The sequence below is a fragment of the Antedon mediterranea genome, chromosome 2, assembly GCF_964355755.1.
Source record: "Antedon mediterranea chromosome 2, ecAntMedi1.1, whole genome shotgun sequence".
In the NCBI taxonomy this organism is placed as follows: domain Eukaryota; kingdom Metazoa; phylum Echinodermata; class Crinoidea; order Comatulida; family Antedonidae; genus Antedon; species Antedon mediterranea.
Genome location: NC_092671.1, coordinates 1,265,055 through 1,284,805, shown reverse-complemented (window position 1 = coordinate 1,284,805; position 19,751 = coordinate 1,265,055). Strand labels below are relative to the sequence as shown.

Sequence of the window (19,751 nt, the reverse complement as noted above, 5' to 3'; positions counted from 1 at the left end):
TGATTAAGAAAATTAACCCGTAGAGCTAACACTTAGGGCCTAGCTCATTCTCTTGTTGTGATTCAATCAAGTTAAAATCCTGATTAATACTATTATTCTCTTCACCTGCTGGTAAACAAACATACCGATTAGGAGGCAGAGACCCTGAACAAATTCATCTTTTTATGGTGAAAAGATCCAAGTGTACGACCCGACATGGATCTTGTGTCAATCAAGGGGCGTGAGCATGATGAGGTAAATTAAATCGCAATCAAATTCGTTCAGGGTTGGACTATACGTAAATGCCTCATTTAACTTATATAGAAGTGTTATTGAATACGTGTTTGTTTAATGCATCATGTGATTAGGTAAACGTGAACGGTCGTTTGACGCGCATCACGTGTGGATGAGAATCTTTGTATTCTACTATTGTTTTTTCAAGTTCCCATCCTCTACGCTATTTTGATTGCTTACATCAGAAGTTACCAAAACAGTTTGTTTTTGTCAGTTAGTGATGTCACTTTAACCCGGTCAGGAACGTACTTTGTACTTATGATTTCCAAAACATTTTATTTCTGAATGTAAGTAAGCACTTTTTTTTGCAGATTTTTACATATTATACATTATCTGTTATTGTATACGTGATTAAAACCCTATGAGTATCTTTTACATTCTGAAGTACAGCAGTTATGAACCATACCATGGTGATAATGAAATGAGTTAAGATCTTCTTAGAATTATTCAATATACTATGCTAGTTAATGTTGACTATTACTACCACCAGTTAAATGATGCCAGGCAGTTATAGACGTCTTCAATGCACTTGCAAAACTGTTACTATCTATTTTATTTCTCTCCATATCCACTCGTACTCGTCAAATAGGTACCAAATTGTTGTTGTTCACAATATCGCCACTTCTAAAAGGGTTCCAGTCAGGTGAAGAGTCTTTTCAAATATCTCAATGGGTCATTTTGTCTGGTAAACCATTGCTTTTATGCATTTTATTTCTTTTGAATGCCCACTCATGCCCAGCAATTAGATAAAATCCGTAGCTTAAGCTTTTTCTAGTGTCCATTTAGACAGATTGGAATTGTCTGTCTGCTATATGCTTTCTGGCTACAATTCTCATATTGCCTTGTGTGTAATTACATTGTTGTTAATCAATTAATTCTTGATATCCTAACTAAAATATAGACATATTTAATGAGATTAATATTTCAATATTAATTAATATTTCTAGTATTTATATTTTATTCATTGGACTTGATAATGACCCCATGATTGAGTTGAAACTTTTAAGCGTTATTTTTCTATTATGTATTTACAATAAACATACCCTCATTCGTAATTTATATTTTGATTAAATCTATAAATTATTGAAATAAGTTATTTGATTCTTTTACAATAATTACAAGTTTTTTTTTTATACTAAAAATATGCAAAAATCCTTGAATACCACAAATTCTCCAAAAACCATAAGGTCTCAAAGGTATAAAATCCTTTCCTATAGGTACAATTAAAATACACTCTATAAACCAAACTTTGTAGAAAACCAGACAGTTATGATGTCAGCCCAAGGGTGTCTGATGTGAGTGCACATTAGCTATGTAGACAAAACCTCAATTATTTCATGTTATGAACTATTCTTCATTTTTGTCACCACACACGTATCCCATCCATACTTGTTCTATGCACCAATGCCTCGGCCATACATGGTCCATGCCCTACACCCATGACCCCACCCGCACATTATCTATGCACCATGCTCCACCATGGTCTTTTCACCCTTGTCAAGCAAACATGACCCCACCCGCACATCCATGCACCCATGCTCCACCATGGTCCTTTCACCCTTGTTGAGCACCTATGCTACACATATAGTTATTTTGGCCCATACTTTTTACCAGTAATAAAAGAACTAGAACACACAATTGCGCCAAAATACACAACAATACGCAACACAAACATTATTTGTTAGACTTTGTTATTTACATAATATCTTTGTTATAAACAATTAAAGTTTCCAATTCGTTGCTTATTTCTTATTATATTTTAATCGGTTTTAAACGGTCAATATTTTAATCCATCTCTTGTCACGTCATGTAAATTAGAAAACTTTTCTTAGCTATTCAGATTGAACACAGTTAGTGTATTAAAAAATAGTTCATTTATTTTTCCATTATACAACCAACAGAAGCCTTGGCATTTAAGTGTAAAGAAATTCACAAGTTTAATAGGATTTTATGGATGTTTTGTATAGACCTTCTCAATTGTGAAATTGTTTCTTATTTCTATATATTCATATTTATAATAGTATTAAATTAGTGATGCACAAGTAATATATAGTTTAATCTCAGCATGGTTTTTATATTGGTCGTCTTGTAACACTAAAATCAACATGCTCATTTTAGTGTTTGGTTATATTTTAGTGGTTTATGACTAAACTGGCAATATTGATTTAATAAAACAAAATTAGATTTCTATTTATATTAATATTGAATGTCGGGCTGTAGAAGTGAAAGTTTACATTACCAAATTACAAAGGCTATGGATAGTAGGCCTATTTTATTGTTTGAACGTTTTCGTGGAGAAGAAACAGTCAACATGCATGAGGTAATGTAGTTATTTGATATACTATTCAAAACTATGAGAAAATTTGACATTTATTTGATGTAATTTGGAAAAATGCAATTGTATACCTTCAATTATTCAAATTTTAAAATTTCTATTCCAAAGTTGCTACTTTAACTGTAACAATATGCAGTAAATGTTAGTTATTTCAAAATCAAATTCTTACTTAAAGTTGTTAGAAAACATACAATTAAAATTAAGGGTGTTTAATAAGTAGGTCTAAATTATAACATTTGACCCTTTATCCCATATACTGTATCTGATTTATCACCATGTGACTAGTGAGGTCTGGAGACCACAGGTTTGAGGTAAAAATAATTAAATAATGGAAGACGAGGGCTAGGGTGCTTGTTGGAAACAGACGCTGAGACTAGACTTTCTAGAGAACCATTTTATTTCTGGGAAAAAATAAAAATCCATAGTTTAATAATAGCATACACAGTATGATGTAGTTATTATCATATATATATAAATTTATTTATATAATGCATTATAATAAGATCAGATTCATATTGACATAAAATTATATTTTATTCATCAGATGAGGCCATTCTTATAAAAAAAAATTCACAAAACATTTTTCACATTGCAAAAACAAATCCTACCAAAATACCTTTTTATAGATTTCTTAAAATAACAATAAAACTCTGATGGTGGTATTATAAGAATAAATCATTAATTCTTGTTGTTTACCATAATTAAATAATAGTCCCAATGAGTGCATTTTTTATAGCCGGGTAAATACATTCTGGCAAGCCCTGGTAGACTGACTAGCTACCACAATCCACTTGAGAGTGTAGTTACGTCAGTCAGGGTGCCAACTGTACTTTCTATATAAATACCAATATTTTGAGTACTTTTCATTCACTCACCTCACAATTACCTCAAAACTCAACTAAAATTCTGAAAGCGTGTGTCCAGATCAGTGGCTTTTATTATTTTTGAATACCATGATAGAAGACAAGATTCTCTATTCTTCTCTTTGTGTTAACTGTTATATTTTGTTGGATTTTCATAGTTGACAGGTACCATTGTCATCAAGACTGTGTTATTTCAAAGCAACAATGTAGTCACTTTGTTTGAATTGTTATTTCATATGAGCAACAATATCTACAGAACTATTTATTTGTGCTGTTTTTCCAGCGAGAGAAGGAACAATTCTATTTCTGGTGGGTTTTTTTAGCGAGAGAAGGAACAATTTTATTTCTGGTGGTTTTCCAGCGAGAGAAGGAACAATTTTATTTCTGGTGGTTTTCCAGCGAGAGAAGGAACAATTTTATTTCTGGTGGTTTTTTTTTTAGCGAGAGAAGGATCAATTTTATTTCTGGTGGTTTTCCAGCGAGAGAAGGAACAATTTTATTTCTGGTGGTTTTCCAGCGAGAGAAGGAACAATTTTATTTCTGGTGGTTTTCCAGCGAGAGAAGGAACAATTTTATTTCTGGTAATTTTTTTTAGCGAGAGAAGGAACAATTTTATTTCTGGTGGTTTTTTTTAGCGAGAGAAGGATCCATTTTATTTTAGTGTTTTTCTAGCAAGATTTTATTTCTGGTGTTTTAAATTGGTTATACAGTAGAAAAGGTACAATTTAATGATAATTTGTTCTGCCAATAAGGTTAGTTTGTTATTTTTGTTTAAAAGTATTACTTTTAGTACTGTATACAGTTTTTACATGCTTTTTTTTACATGTTTCTGCAGTATATTTTAGTGTTTTTAAATGATGTTAGTATTTTGTAGCAATAGATCTAAGGCCCTGTTCAGACCCATGGCGTTAGACCGTTTTAGCGTACAACGTTACTATCAAGGTCACGTTACAAACCGCAGAGAAAAAAACGAGGTGTTCAGACCCATAGCGTACGATTATCGTTACAACGGAAGTACGTCATCCAGGTTGTTTCTAGTTGCATATTCATGTGCTCTTACCCACGTGTTTTCATCATTATTTCCACTGTATATAGGCCTAGATCTCAGCCCTACAATATTATGACAAAATTTGCCGTAAATAAAACATACCTCAGCATTTATTTAAGAAAAATATAGTAAAGTCAAATTTCTGTTTCTATTGTTTTTATTTTGTAGTAAAAAACATTTTCCCCAGGCTCTTGTGTTACGAAAATAAAGCAGGCCTCGTCCTCGTAATGATGAAGAAAAAAAAGATTGAGATTAGTCTATCCAGTCCAGTCAAAGATATATATTCTTTGGTCCAGTCGGTTGAAAATAACCCTTAACTTGCTAATAAAAGGGACACAGCTCCCCTTGTTTGTTTACTGTTTTTTTTAGGAGTTAGGGGGTTTTCAGCATTAAACTTGTCCAGTCTAGTCTGCCTTGTATGAATGAGTGACTTTTGTTGTCCCACGCTAGTTTTTAGCTTGAATGAAATGCGTGAATGGCTCTAGGCCTAGCTAGGCCTAAAAGCGGATGGGATCGTAGTCCCTATGTTTAAATACAAGGTGCATGTATTTATGTCATTTGTTAGAAAATATAATGGTAATCAGTTGATAATAGTTTGTAGCCTTTGTAACAGTTGTATTTGTAGTGTAGTTAGGCCTTATTTATTCTGGCCTTTTTGTTATTGAAATCCATCTCACACATTGACGATACAAGATGTCAGCCTAGGTCAAACCTTGTTTGGCGTCATAACAGGAAACGTTCTGATTGGATACAACGTTGACTTACAGTAGCGTCGTACGCTAAAACGGTACTATCAACCGTTTTCCACTACAACGCTACAACCGTTGTACGACGCGTTGTACGCTAATCCCCAACTGTTCAGACACACATTCTTTTAGCGTCGTACGCTAAAACGGTCTAACGCCATGGGTCTGAACAGGGCCTAAATCTATTAAAAATAAGAACAATGTTAGCCACATAATAAAGCCAACACCCACATTCCACTTCTGTCTGTATTTCTTTAATGTTTGAGCATTTGGCATAAAAGACATTCATTTTTAGTATCCTAAGGTTGTGGTTGCTTCATTAAGTAAACTCTTTTATGCATTCTACAATTGTTTCTATGTACATACAGAAAGACTGCAAATAACAATGTTTTTTACATGCTCATGGTGTGCATATTTGTGGTGTATGTACAATACTGTATATTTTCCACAAATAACTCTCATAAATTTAATAACTGGAAAGGTCAAATTGAGTTTGTGTATTTTATTTCAAACTATATATGTATCTTACAATGCTTAATTCTTTTATCAATATTGCGGCCAGAAACCCTTGTAATGACCTGCTGCATTTGACTGCAGCATTAATTTTTAGTGGCACTGTGGCTTGGTGGTTGACATGCTTGCTAACCAATCCCAGGGTCATTTGTTCAAATCCTACCATAATCCTGCCATAATCCTCCCAATCCCAGTATAAGCCCACTATTATTAATTAATACCTACTAGAATGAGACTTAGTATGTAATGTGTTTCCATCCTGTAATTGACAAAGTCATGTATTTGCTAGTGGGTTGGGAGAAAATAAAATAAATACTGTAGACTATTCAATATGAATGTTTTGATGATAAACGACAACGATGTAAATAATGTCATGGGTCACATAAAGTATGTTTGTGTTCAACATGACTGCTGCCAATCTTACACCCTTTATGCTTTAATCATAAATTGATGATTTACAGTGTGTATTGTCAGCAGGTTGACTTAACCAACATTTGTTTGTTTTTTATATCTTTAGGCGCATGTGGTGGCAGCCTTCGAACAAAGTCTATCTAGCATGACAAATCGTCTGCAGAAGTTGTCGACAACTTCAGAGCAGAAAGAAAGCGAATTACAAGAGTTAAGAAGTCGCATAGAACACTTGAAAGACGAGCAGTCCGCTGCTGAGGGCACAATTAGAAGACATAGTTCTGCTTCCAGACATAATTCAAGTAAGTGGTGCTTATGTATGATTTAGATTGGATTCTGAAAAAAAACCCATTATTTTCATTCATGATGATCATTCAAATATGTTGTTTATTTAAATGTTGGAATTCATTTTTACAAACCTTTTTGTTTAAAAAAGAAAGGGAATTTGCTGTAGTGGCTGAAGGGGTTTCAGAGGGCCCCTCTGAAAAGCAGTGTCATAAACTGACAGTACTGCCCTACTAAATCAAAAAAATCATCTTCTGAAATAATTGTCTTCATAGATATACAGTACTTTACCGTAGTCTTTGAGTTTCTGTTGACATTTGTGGTATATGTACTGCTTTTGAAATTTAATTGAGAAATCAAAATCCAAATAGATACATATATTATATTTTTTTAAGGTACAATATTTAAAAAAGTAAATACATTATATTATTATATTTATTTTTCAAGCTGATAATGTTTGAAGTGCAAATATCAAGTCAGCTGTTGGCTTAGAATAATCCTATATATTAAATCACTTATTTTAATCAATTATTATAAATGCATGATTTTCAAGCAGAAATGATAATTAAGCAACAATATATTTATCTTCCTGTTTTGCAGCATCTTCCAATTTATCACGACAACATTCCTCAGACAGTATCTCTAGCATTGGAAGTCTTAATAGCATGTCAAGTGTTGGCTCTGCTATGACAGATACCGAGATCGATAAGAAAAAGAAAAAGAAAAATTGGGTAAGCATTTTATAGGTTCAGTCAATTTAATTCTTCTGTTCCCAGATATTTGGTAGCCTGTCTTGGTGCTTCCTCTCCTACCTTCCTTCCTGCATGTCCATAACCCCTACTGTACATATTTGGGCATAAGCTCACCATTCTCAAACATAATTTGGTGGGCTTACTGTATATCTAAGGATGGGCTTATATTTGAGGACCAAAAAGCCTATGAATATTCATAAACAATTACTCTTATCTGGGCTGGGATAATTTGTTAGATTTTTTTGTTGTTGATTATTTATTGTTCCTGTATTTATATTTTTATCTGAATAGGTTTGTGCAGGTGTAAAACACATAGATCTTTGAATAGATTCCCAGGGTTAGCCTCTCAAGCCCAGCTGTATGTTCATAAATCATAACTAACATTTATGCTGTCAAAGTTTGGGGGAGTTAATAATGGGAACAAAGAGATTGCAGCATGATAATGTGTGAAGCTGTACCGTACAATTACCTAACAAGGAATTATAACATTATTAATGCGGTGCGCCATCAAATTCTTGGTGGTACGCACACCTTCAGTTGTCTACTATGGCATTCATTCTATTTACAAATTTATATACAGTATTTGGAATGTGTACAAATTAACCCATCTTTATTTCTACTTCTATTCTACTTATTCTGCTGCATCACATGACTCTCTCGTTTGTGAATAGAAATAAAAATAATGTCCTATCATTATCATCAACTTAATCTAGTACAAAAAAAGTCATGTCATATCTGGTATTGCTAGTGTTACTACTACATAAGTCATGTCATATCTGGTAGTGCTAGTGTTACTACTACATAATGTTTGCCTAATTAAAAATAACATGTTTGCATTTGTTGCAACATCAAAAGATGTGAGATGAACATACATCAACTAAGACCACAGTAATTTTAGTAATACACACATTTCACTTTTTTTACAATATATTATTTGAATTTTGACTATTTCATGCCTTTAAAAAACAGTTTATTAATTTTTTACTTTTCATGTCCTAATTAATTCATTTATTCAATTGTCCATTTGTTCTTAACTAAATGAGTGAACTTATTCCACTTTTGACTTGTTCATGCCCAAGCAACTAAATTTATTTCATTTTCACTTCTTCATGCCTGCAGTTGCAGATTCCCTCTCCTACTGGAGATAAGGTAATTTAATTATGCATGAAATGCTGTATCCCATAATACTCCATATAATACAAAAATATAATACAAAATATAATAATAACTATATTGGCAATTACAACCTGTTATAAATCAACTTGCATGCCAGGATACATTTGAAATTATTTCTTTTTTTATAAAATATATTTATATATTTGATTGATATTGTTGTTTTGAGTTATATTTTGCTTTTGATTTATTATACATTTGAAGGTCAACTTTTGGCATTAAATCTTTTTTATTTTAAGCTTTGAAACCCTTATATGTAAAATGTGTTATTTGTAAAATGTGTTATTTGTATTGTTTTATGTTTCCATGGAGATGAATGATTTTCCAAAATGCATTACTCAAAAAGTCAAATTTATATTGCATCCAAATTTTTTATTGTCTACTTAAATTTTGCATCCATTAAATTGGCTATATATAGCCAACATTTCTGTACATATAGTAATAATAAAATTATTAAGCAACTAAAATGATATTTATTTTTTGGTTTCTATTCCTGCTTCACAAATGATTGTCTTCGTCAGACGACGGAGTATAGATGTAATACATTACCTGCCAAACTACCTAAGGACTTCTCAGTACATTCAGGTAGTGAGAGTGTCACAGAGCAAAATCAGGATATTAGCGGCAAGACTAAGGGACTTGGTCAGGCGCTGACGGAGGTTAATATCACACGTTTAGATGTTGGCTGTTTAGTTGTTGTCTGTTGGGAACTCTTGAGGGTGCTCTCTCATTTCAAATATATGAATGCGTATAATACCCATCATGCTTCTTCATCTTCAAACGTCTTCATCAATGTTTCAATTTCCCTGATTTATAACGATTTATAACTAATTCTGTTTTGTTTAATTTTTGTTTGCTCTATCATAATCAATTTTATCCGTACTCTTTTGCTTATTCTTTCTGTACTCTTCATCATTTGTATGGTTTTTTTCTGTTTAATACAAAACATGTATGATTTGATAGCACAGTTTACTCACAGCCTGCAGTTTAATCTATAACTACATTTGTGTTCTCATCATTATAGCATATAACCACTGATATAACATTGTTTTTACTTAGCACGTCCTTCCCTGGTATGGTGCTACTTACCACTCGATACCTGGAGTTATACAGCAAACATTGTGTCAAATAGAATCTCACGGTCGACCTCCATCTTATCAAATATGGTTACTGTACTTCTAACTATAATTTCTTTTATTATTATTTTAATTTTTTAATTTATTTACGTTGTCTTACAATAAGTTATTTGTCTTCCTCAGATTCGTAGTTCTTTCCGATCAGCATTTTCACGGAAGAAGAAGACGAGTGGTACAACCACCGACGTTGAGGATTACGAGAGCACAACAAGTGTTCCAACCAACGTGGGCATGAAGACTTCGGCGTCAACGCCAGCGTAAGTGCACGCTCATTGTGAACAATTAACATCTTAATTATATCTATTTAAAGGACTATTTAAAGAAATGTTGCATGATTCACCAAATGTGGCACGGGCATTATACCGATTCTAAATTAGTTTAGAACATGTGTACATTTTCTGTAACTTCATGAAATATTTGTTACATTATATCTTTTTTTTTTCACTTTCCTAAACAGGAAAAGCTTTTGCCAAATGACTTCCACTCAATACTAATCCAATTCCTGCCAATGCTAAAATGAAGTGAATTTTGGGGACAGAAAAATTGAATTGTCTGGCTTTTATAATCAAACATTTCCATTATACTTAAAAAAGTATTTAAATGGAAACTGTTTCACGAAGCTGATTTATAGAACACATGTTAAATCTGCTAATTCAGGATGATTGAAGGCAGATACTAGGGTAATACACACGTGCGGTTTAAATACAGGAAACTGAATGTCAGACTAACTTTAATCATACATACACTCTAGATGAACATTATTTCTAGAAGCGTACTGAACAAAACAGTCATGTCGATTTTAGCTCCTCGTACATGGTAATTTGGTCTTTTATATACATGTTTTGCCTTCGTAGTTTGTTTTTCTAACGTGCATCAGATGTAACTTATCCGCAAGATAACAATTTACCTTTTGACTTTGCAAATTGTTTATTCTGCACAATATATCTATTTTTCGTTTCAATTCATCATATTTTTATTTCTTCCAATTTGCAGGATCTTTGACCTGGAACAGGCAAATGAAACGATAGATCAGTTAAAGAAGCAGTTGAGAGAGCGTGAAAGCAAGTTAACAGACGTGAAACTTGAAGCCCTCAACTCGCAACATCAAGTGGAACAGCTACGAGATCAAATGGCTAAGCTACGAGTAAGTTAAAACTTACTTTTGGAAATTATTAGTACTTAGAATTTATAGATGATACAAATGTTTAGAATTCAAGTATGTTAAATGATGTACAAGTTTGTGTTACAAACTGAAAAATGTCATCGTGCATAATTTGTTCTGTATTCATGTATAGTGTATGTAATACTATTTTAAACCAAAAATGCTTTTAAATTAATAAGGAATGTCTATATTTTAATTGTTATTCATTATCAAATTTATTATCATTATCTAAAATAAATAATTCTTATGACATACAGTATAAATTAGGATACAGTATCATACGGTCAAACTATATCATTGAAGATCCAATAAATCAATAGAATACTGTTTATAAATATTATTTAAAATTTCAAGTATATGAAGCTCTGTCTACACTATCAAACTAGTTTGACAAAAAAAAGTGTGATGTCCAAATATGGTAGTGATAATCCCAAATGTAGTAGTGATATGACATTATCATGTCTATATGGGTACATCACATTTTTGGCAAGTTTAATAGTGTAGACTGAGCCTGGATGCACTCATTAGCTTTATACCTATAGTTTTTATTATGTTAAGCTATAACATACTGATTATTATTACATTAATGTTACTTTGGACATTGCAACATTTAAATGTTTTTATTACAGAATGAAGTAACAACACTAAAGCAAGAGAATGACCGGTTAGCACGCCAGATGCAAGGGCGTCGGAATTTAAATACGAGTCCATCGCAAGTCTCCCTCAGCTCAGGAAGTTCATCTACCAAACGTTTGAGCCGAGAGTCATTAGGTAAGAATAAATACATTTATAATAAATAAGTTAATTATCGAATGAATAGGTTTATTGCTGATGAATTTAATATGTAAATATCACTTTGTTTAGCTGCTGGTCGGTGAATATCTAAGCCAAACTATTATAATACTATTATTGGCACTATTTTTCATTCCTGAAATACATTTTTCTTTGAAATGCAATTTGATTAAAAATACATTTTGTTTATAGAATAGCAACTTCAATTTTTATCACTTTCACAGAAATTGTATTTACTACTAATAGCTTTTTAGAATAACTTGCCCGACATTTTTTAAATAAAATAAATTTTTTTTTCAGATCGCCAAAGGTTTAGTTTTGCATCAGATCACAGTGGTAGTCTAGGTAATTGTTTTCTTTACACTGAATTTATAATGAGTAAACACAAGTAAGAAGTGCAATCAACTCTGAGCTGATTACAATTTGTTCCCTCTGAAGATAATTAGACACATTTGGAAACCAAATTTCAGTGTTTTATTCAGTTTTTTTCTAAATGGCTTTTAAAAATGTTCTATTTTAGATATTTTACTTGATGACAGCTCAGGAACAACGACCAATGGCCAGAGAATAACCATTGCCGTGGCAACTGGTTCATTTGATGAAACCAAAAATTCAGAGGTATACTTAATTTATTCACGTTTTCTTTTTTTTTTTCAAAATGTATTGAGTTCCAACTCAATCTACTCTAACTGTAATGTTATGCTAAAAAAAGTTGTGTGTATTTTAGTTGAAAAATTAAATTGTGACGCCACATGATAGAACAGCTGTCTAGAAGGCATTTGGATATTTTCAACCTCATCTTCTCCAAATGTAGAAGGATTTACATAGCTATCAGTGGATTAGTTTATCAGTGTAATGCAGACATTGATGGACGATGATTGATGAGAAGATATTCTGCCTACGTTTTAACTTAAATACAAATAAGAAAAACAACGATAATGCATTTGGTGTGATGTACAGCAACGTGAATCTTTGATCCGTACATGACTCGGCTATTACACAGATTGCTTTTGATTCTGTGCGAATGATGATAGTTCATGACCGAAGAATGTGTATGAATGTTGTTGTGCTGTTGAGGCAGGCGGGGTCACCCATCATGACTTTCTTTACCCGTAGTATTCTTTCAAGATCCAAGCCTGTGGGGAGAATTGGTACAAATTGCAAAAATCGACATAAGCTAGGCTAGTTAGCCTATCACCATCACTTCTGCTGCTGTTCTCTAGTTTAAAAAGGAAACTTAAGCCAATAAAAGTGGAATGTTTGAACCTACTGGCTTGATATCTTGTCACTCAGCTTTGTCACCCAATCATGCATGTGTATTTTCTTCACTTATAATGTAGTTGATATATTTTGTTACTATTTTTTTGCAGGATACTAAAGAAAGTACGATATTGATAGGAACTGTTGGCATTAGTACTAAGACCAACTGGGACTCATTGGATAGTGTAGTTCGCAGGATCTTTAAGGTAATTTATCTCACTTTTCATATCAAAATTATGCTTTATTTTAAGCCTTCCAGTACACAGTATTATTATAGTGCATGCAACTGTGTCTGTCATAAAATTGTAACTCTTGTAATTTGAAGCAAGAACAGTTGTCCTGTTCATGCCTTTTGCTTGCTCCTGGTAAGAGTTTGTTTATATGCCAAATGATAGAAACAAAGCCCTGGATGGTTTAATGTCTGTCTTGTCATTTTTCATTGTCACCTTACTTTGTTTATATCAGTCACTTATCTCAAATTTTCTGACATCCACTTAATGTTAGATTTATTGCATTCTTTGGTTGTTTATCTTAGCCCAATTAGAATGACTTTATATGGCAATATGAAGTAAAGACCCTAAATGTCAAATTATATGACAAAATATTATGCTGGCAGACTTATATGTGCAATTTAATTGAAACATTGTTTTGTAAATTTTAAATTGAATCGTAGAATTCTATACCTTACATGCCAAGTTTTCGTCTGTATGTAATTGATATGTAATGTATATCCAAAATGAAATTGATAGATGAATTGCATGAAGACATTAATACTATTAAATGAAATTATTTCTTTCAGGAATATATATTAAGAATTGATCCTGCTACAAACCTAGGCCTCAGTACTGAGAGCATACATAGCTACATCGTCGGGGAGATCACCAGGACCAAAGACTCCGATCCCCCTATGCTCCTACCTTGCGGCTACCTGGTAGGTAACAATACCTCCATCACGATTCAGCTGAAAGGTGTTCGGCAGAGCAGCCCAGACTCGCTTGTGTTTGAAACGCTCATTCCCAAGCCGATTCTTCAGCGGTACATCAGTCTGTTAATGGAGCACAGGCGGATCGTTCTCTGCGGACCTAGTGGCACTGGCAAAACGTTCCTGGCGCAGAAACTTGCAGCTCACATTGTTCAAAGGTTAGGCTTATTTCTACTTAAAAATAATATCGGTATCATCACAAACTTTAGTATCATTTAATCAATGTATCAGATCTTTCTTTTTTATAATCATTAATGTTATCATAATCATTTACATCATCATCATTTTATTCTAATCAGTGTATTTAATCTTTTTCATAACAATTGCCATCATTTATTTTCAAAATCCGTATCTCCACCCAATTTAACTAAAATAGTTTTCTCATCATCATCATTTATAAAACTAATTTGTGAGTAATTTTAATGGACAAATAACTAATTTTTACCCTTAATTTTGTAGATCTGGCAAAGAGGTAACGGATAACAGCATTGCAGTGTATAACGTGGACCATAAAACCAGTAAAGAGCTACGTCAATATCTTAAGAACTTAGCAGAACAATGTGAATCAAAGTAAGTATTCTGGTAGAACAAATTGAATTTAGATAATTCTTCATATGGCATGGATCATAGGAATATCTGTGATGTAGAAAATGTAGATGCCCTTAAAATCTACCTTTTAACTATATTTAAATATCGTTTTATAAATATTTTAAATAATGTAATCAATAAATGTATTTGTATTCATATTCAACTTCTTAAAACTAAACATTCTTAAGTTAAACATGATTAAACATTAATTTAAATTTCTTTTTAGTTCTCCTGATGTTGCTAAAGTTGTCATCCTTGATAATCTTCATCATGTGACATCACTAAGCGACGTCTTCAATGGATTCCTGAGCTATAAGTATCAGCGATGTCCTTACATCATTGGTACAATGAGCCAAGCTAGCTGTTCAACAACCAACCTACAATTGCACCACAACTTCAGGTATTTACCTTAGTATTTAAATTATTTTATGCATAATTAATCATAATTAACCAGTAGGAAAACTAGCTGGTTGTTCATCAGCAAACTTACCATTGCCCTACCATGTTCTTGGATGTGTGTTTCTCTACAATTAAATTTTATTGAAGAATAATTGGTGTTAATCTACATAAATTGTTGTTTACAGGTGGGTGCTATGTGCGAACCACATGGAACCTGTAAAAGGCTTCCTTGGACGTTACTTAAGAAGAAAACTAGTAGAAAATGAGGTCAGCAAAAATGTTCACAACAACGATCTAATCCGCATCTTGGATTGGATTCCAAAAGTGTGGATCCACTTGAACAAGTTTCTTGAGACGCATAGCTCGTCTGATGTGACCATCGGACCAAGGCTTTTCCTGTCGTGTCCGGTGGATATTCCTGGATCTCAAGTCTGGTTCACTGACCTGTGGAACTACTCTATTGTTCCGTACTTGTTAGAGGCTGTCAGAGAAGGCCTACAGGTAATTTACATCACATTTTGTGTTATTTTCATAATATATTTGTAATCATATGATATTTTAAAATCTATGTATTCTTTTTTTTTACTGTATTGTAAACACACTGTAATTATATTTTGTATACTATAGTTGTATGGTCGCAAAGCATCATGGGATGACCCATCAGAGTGGGTAGTTGACAGTTACCCATGGACACCAAACAGTAGTCAAGAATGGCCGTCATTGCTACGTCTACGGCCTGCAGATGTTGGCTTTGATGGCTACCGAGAGCACACCGGAACTAAAGGTTCCCAGGGAACCCAGAGTGATGTTGAAGGTGACCCACTGGTAGGTATTCACAACATTGTGACCATGAAAGATCAAATTTTATAAATTTTAGCATAATCATTTTGGAATTTAAACTTGTTATCAATGACTGTACACAGTTTATACTTTATATAGTATATATTTATTGCAAGAAACCTGGTGGTTCACAAATTCCTTAGTAGACCAGCAACTAGAGAATGATGTTGTAATGGCTTGCTACAAATACTCAATCTATTCTGGATATTTGTAAATGCATGATTCAGAATTCTTCTGAATTTTGTAATGGGGGATGAATGTTGCATCTCACTTTGCCTTGATGTTTATGTTTTCAATGAACTGTAGAGGGTGTCCTTTTTTCGGTGGTTGCATATATCTAACGTCTCTCCACCAAATTCTTTCCATTTTTTGCTTCCATTGCAACAGTTAAGTATGATAATGCATTTACAGCAGGCGTCTGGCTACACCAGCCCGCCAGGCACTGATCAAGTTTAGGTAGGTTTGTATTGTACCTCACTGGATCATCCTTTGCATTGTGGAGTTAGCATGTCTCATCATATTTTCTGTTTTTGCAAGCTTTTGTTTTGGAACGGTAGATGAAAAAGGGATATTAAACGACCAAACACTTTCCAATAAAGAATTAATGTGTGTACTGAGATTATCCGCATGCACAGATTAATTGTTTTCCCCTTCTACTGTCCTTAAACGAAAGCTTGCTATAAATACTGTAGTCAGGATGATAACAACCAGTTACCTGGCCTTGTCTGGACAGGCAGCCATGTTTACCTCCTTGACTACGGCCATGTCAAATCGTCTTTATGTTACCAATATTCCAGATTTAAAATGAACAATTTCTGTTGTTGATTTCATTATTTTGGCATAGCTTGTGTAATGTTTGTTTCTATATATTTTCTTATTTTTTTTATATTGAGATTATTTTTTAGTTGCTTTATCATCATGACAGTTTCATTTTAGTTAGCGCATTTTCTTTTTTGCAGCAAACATTTAAAATTTAAAATTGAATTTGTATGATTTTATTTGATTAGCTAAATCATTCTAATCACCATGATAATATTATGATTAAGAATAATCATTTTTAGTGTAATTATTTGTTGCTTTTTACAAAAAAAAAATTATTTTGTTGAAAAATGTCTTTTTTTTCTTACTGTAAATTTGTGAGCTGTGATTATTGTGATTAAGTAAATCTTTTTTTTTGTACATTTGAAGTGTTTCCACAACTTACTACATAAAGCTGGCTTTGTAGCAGTAGAATTTTGTGCATTTAAGTATCCTATGGTAATGAGAAAACATGGATTGGGTTATAATGTTTTCGTAAATATTTCCCCAACACATCACAACAGAAATAAAGTATGGTTGTAAGAAAAGGGATTAACTCCTGGCTGGGAAGGGGTACTGTGAGGCTCACAGTCTTTCAAAGATTATTTTTATATTTAATTGGAAAATCTTATAGAAATTCATTGGTATAATAGAAGAGGTTGTCCTGTCAAAAAGTGGTCAACTACTATAGGCCAACCATACTAGTGGCTGTGGCCCTGGATTTATTTTACATTACATCAAATACAAAATTTACAAACACTTTAAATTATGCTCTTTTTGTTCTCTTTAGTTGACCATGTTAATGCAACTACAAGAAGCAGCCAATTATTCAGGACCACAAAGTTGTGACAGTGACACAAGCAGTCTGAACAGTATAGGCATGAGCAATGAACGGTTGCATGATGTTGCTATTGAATCTGTTCTTTGAACACTGATTGGAGTCAAGAGTCTGAACATTATAAGTATAAGCAATGTATGGTTGCATGATGTTGCCAATTTTGAAAACTGACTGTGAAGGAAGAAGAATTCTGAATAGTATAGAAGTATAGACATGAATAACAAACAATTGATGTGACTATGTTTGAAACATATAGTCATGGAACATACAATGTGAACAGTATTGGTATGTTGCCATAATGAGTCTGTTCTTTGAACATGAATGTCAAGGAACAAGGAGAACAGAATAAGCATAGCAAAATGATGCATTGCTATGCTTGAAGAATATAGATGTGGAACAAGCAATGTGGACAGTGTTGGTATTAGCAACGGGCAGTTGCAACATGGATGGTTAGTTGCAAAATTGATTCTGAAGAAAATGAACTGTCTGGCACAGTCACATATACAGAGTCAATAAAGATTATGGATATGTAGTAGCAATGACTCATTGTGATGCTTCACAATAAACATGTTTGTGGCACTACATGAAGATTCATGGTTTGAGAACCATGTTGTTCTGCTGCTACAGAGATCATGGTATTTGCTACAATGTTGTGGTCATTTGTTGGTGCATGGTTCAAGACAATTGCAATAGCAGGTGGTACCGATAACTAAATGATGCTGCTACATTTGGAACATCAAGAGCTCCACTTCATGCTACCTGGTATGGTGGTACTTGGATCAGCGTGTGTTGAGGCTTATTTCATGTCGCTAACAATATTATATTACAACATTTTACTACATAAAACGATGTATTCTACTGTCAAATGTATGGAATGTTGCTCTCAAATCAACTTTGTGGAAAGTGTCTTAGCTACCAAGAAACTATAAAGGCCATATGTTGCTACAAATGGAACCTGTGCTACAGTAAGACTATAAAAACATTTAATAGCATGCAATAAGAACTATGCATGGTGCTACATAGAGGATCCCTACATAGAGAGTATCATCATCATTGCCTTGCTTGTGACATCGGAACAATGAGGAGAGATGTGAAGTTAAAACTATCAAAATATTATAAAAGAAAATGACGTCATAATTCTTGAAGTACAGATATGTAATGATGTTTTACCATTGGATGTGATAAGAGATGACCACGAAGACAATGTACTAAGAGTACAGTATATTTAGAATACAATATATATGAACTAAAAGTACAATATATTAAGAAATTTATTATATTAAAGAAGAAGAAAAAAACATCTTGGTGTGGGTGTAATTGGGAATTTGTAATTATTGTAATTTATTAATCATTAATGAATGGTGCTAAGTAAGATTCTAATTACATTTTTGATTAAAACAGTCAACTTTTTCAGGTTGGTATAATTGCTAAATGAATGTTACATATATTGATTGTTTTTGGTATTATATATGCATGAATTCTGAGTATTACAAGTTTTATATCATGAATTCAAAGGCATCGCAGGCGGATTCATTACTTTATTTTGAGGAGTCATTCAGAAAATTCTAAGAAAAAAATATAATATAAGTTGTTTAGGTTTACATCTCATGGACTCGCTGTTTTTTTTATCTGCGTCTGGATATTTTATTTAAGATGTACTAAGGTGTGCTTAGACTTGAAACAATTAATTAAGTTATACATTATATTAGTATCTCCCCTTTACATATTGTCGCCTTCCTCTCGTCTATCTTAAGACAAAAGTAATTCCTTGATTCTTGTATTTAAACTCGTCAATATATATTCAGTTATAATAATAAGTAAATCCCATTCATATACTGTATCTCTATTCATCCCACCATAATATATAGTTACTTCCTCATATTGAATTTGTCATTCCAGAATTGGTTGGTTTCTTAATTACTTTCAGCATAAATTGAAACGTAGATGTTTTAAAAAATGTGAAAAAAAATCAATTGTTTTAGGTTGTTATTATTGTTGTAAACAATACATTTTAAAGTTGGTTAAAACTGTTAATTTGTAATTATGTAATTTTGTTGTATATTCACATTAAAATGAACCTAATAATATTTATGATTAAGCTGTGAATAAATTTTTACATGATAACTGAAGTATAGTTTTGAGCATTTATTTGATTGTTGTTGGTTCATCCTTAAAATCATTTATGCGATTGAGGTTAAAACACACATTTGAACACCGGAACAACAAGTTAAACCAAATGATATATAATGATTATATTTAGCTCCGATGCAGAAAAGGACTTGGAAGACTTATAATATTAATACCAATGAAATCAGATATCTTGTTTAGCATTATTGAATTGAAGAAAACAGATTATGAGATTAACTGAAATGTTAAAGCTAAAAATATGTTCAATATTATTATTGATAAGGGTAAATATTCTCATCCATTACATTTCCCTGATAGAAAATATGTAATCGAGGTTCCTGAAGTTTGTGTGCAGGGCTGAAGCCACCAGTACGGTTGGTAAGGTGTCAACCTGACCACTTTTTCACAGAGGCCCAACCCAGTGGCTTGATTG

The 19,751-nt window shown here is 32.7% G+C and overlaps 1 protein-coding gene across 7 annotated transcripts in view; it reads left to right on the top strand.

Moving 5' to 3' along the window:
* Positions 1-19,292, top strand: part of LOC140040004 (neuron navigator 2-like) — a 184,744-nt gene extending 165,452 nt beyond the window's left edge. For 3 of the 7 annotated variants that reach the window (XM_072085616.1, XM_072085615.1, XM_072085617.1), the window contains 16 exons: positions 6,296-6,488; positions 7,072-7,202; positions 8,343-8,372; positions 8,918-9,055; positions 9,656-9,789; positions 10,526-10,676; positions 11,324-11,465; positions 11,787-11,831; positions 12,007-12,104; positions 12,857-12,952; positions 13,546-13,886; positions 14,188-14,298; positions 14,543-14,716; positions 14,901-15,216; positions 15,343-15,540; positions 17,144-19,292. In XM_072085616.1, coding sequence (XP_071941717.1) covers positions 6,296-6,488; positions 7,072-7,202; positions 8,343-8,372; positions 8,918-9,055; positions 9,656-9,789; positions 10,526-10,676; positions 11,324-11,465; positions 11,787-11,831; positions 12,007-12,104; positions 12,857-12,952; positions 13,546-13,886; positions 14,188-14,298; positions 14,543-14,716; positions 14,901-15,216; positions 15,343-15,540; positions 17,144-17,281 — 2,436 coding nt within the window. In that variant the 3' untranslated portion in view covers positions 17,282-19,292. Of the gene's footprint in view, positions 1-6,295; positions 6,489-7,071; positions 7,203-8,342; positions 8,373-8,917; positions 9,056-9,655; positions 9,790-10,525; positions 10,677-11,323; positions 11,466-11,786; positions 11,832-12,006; positions 12,105-12,856; positions 12,953-13,545; positions 13,887-14,187; positions 14,299-14,542; positions 14,717-14,900; positions 15,217-15,342; positions 15,541-15,942; positions 16,012-17,143 lie in introns of all 7 variants that reach the window. The other 4 variants (XM_072085619.1, XM_072085618.1, XM_072085620.1 and 1 more) reach the window with 4 other exon arrangements.
* The last annotated feature ends 459 nt before the right edge of the window (positions 19,293-19,751 follow it).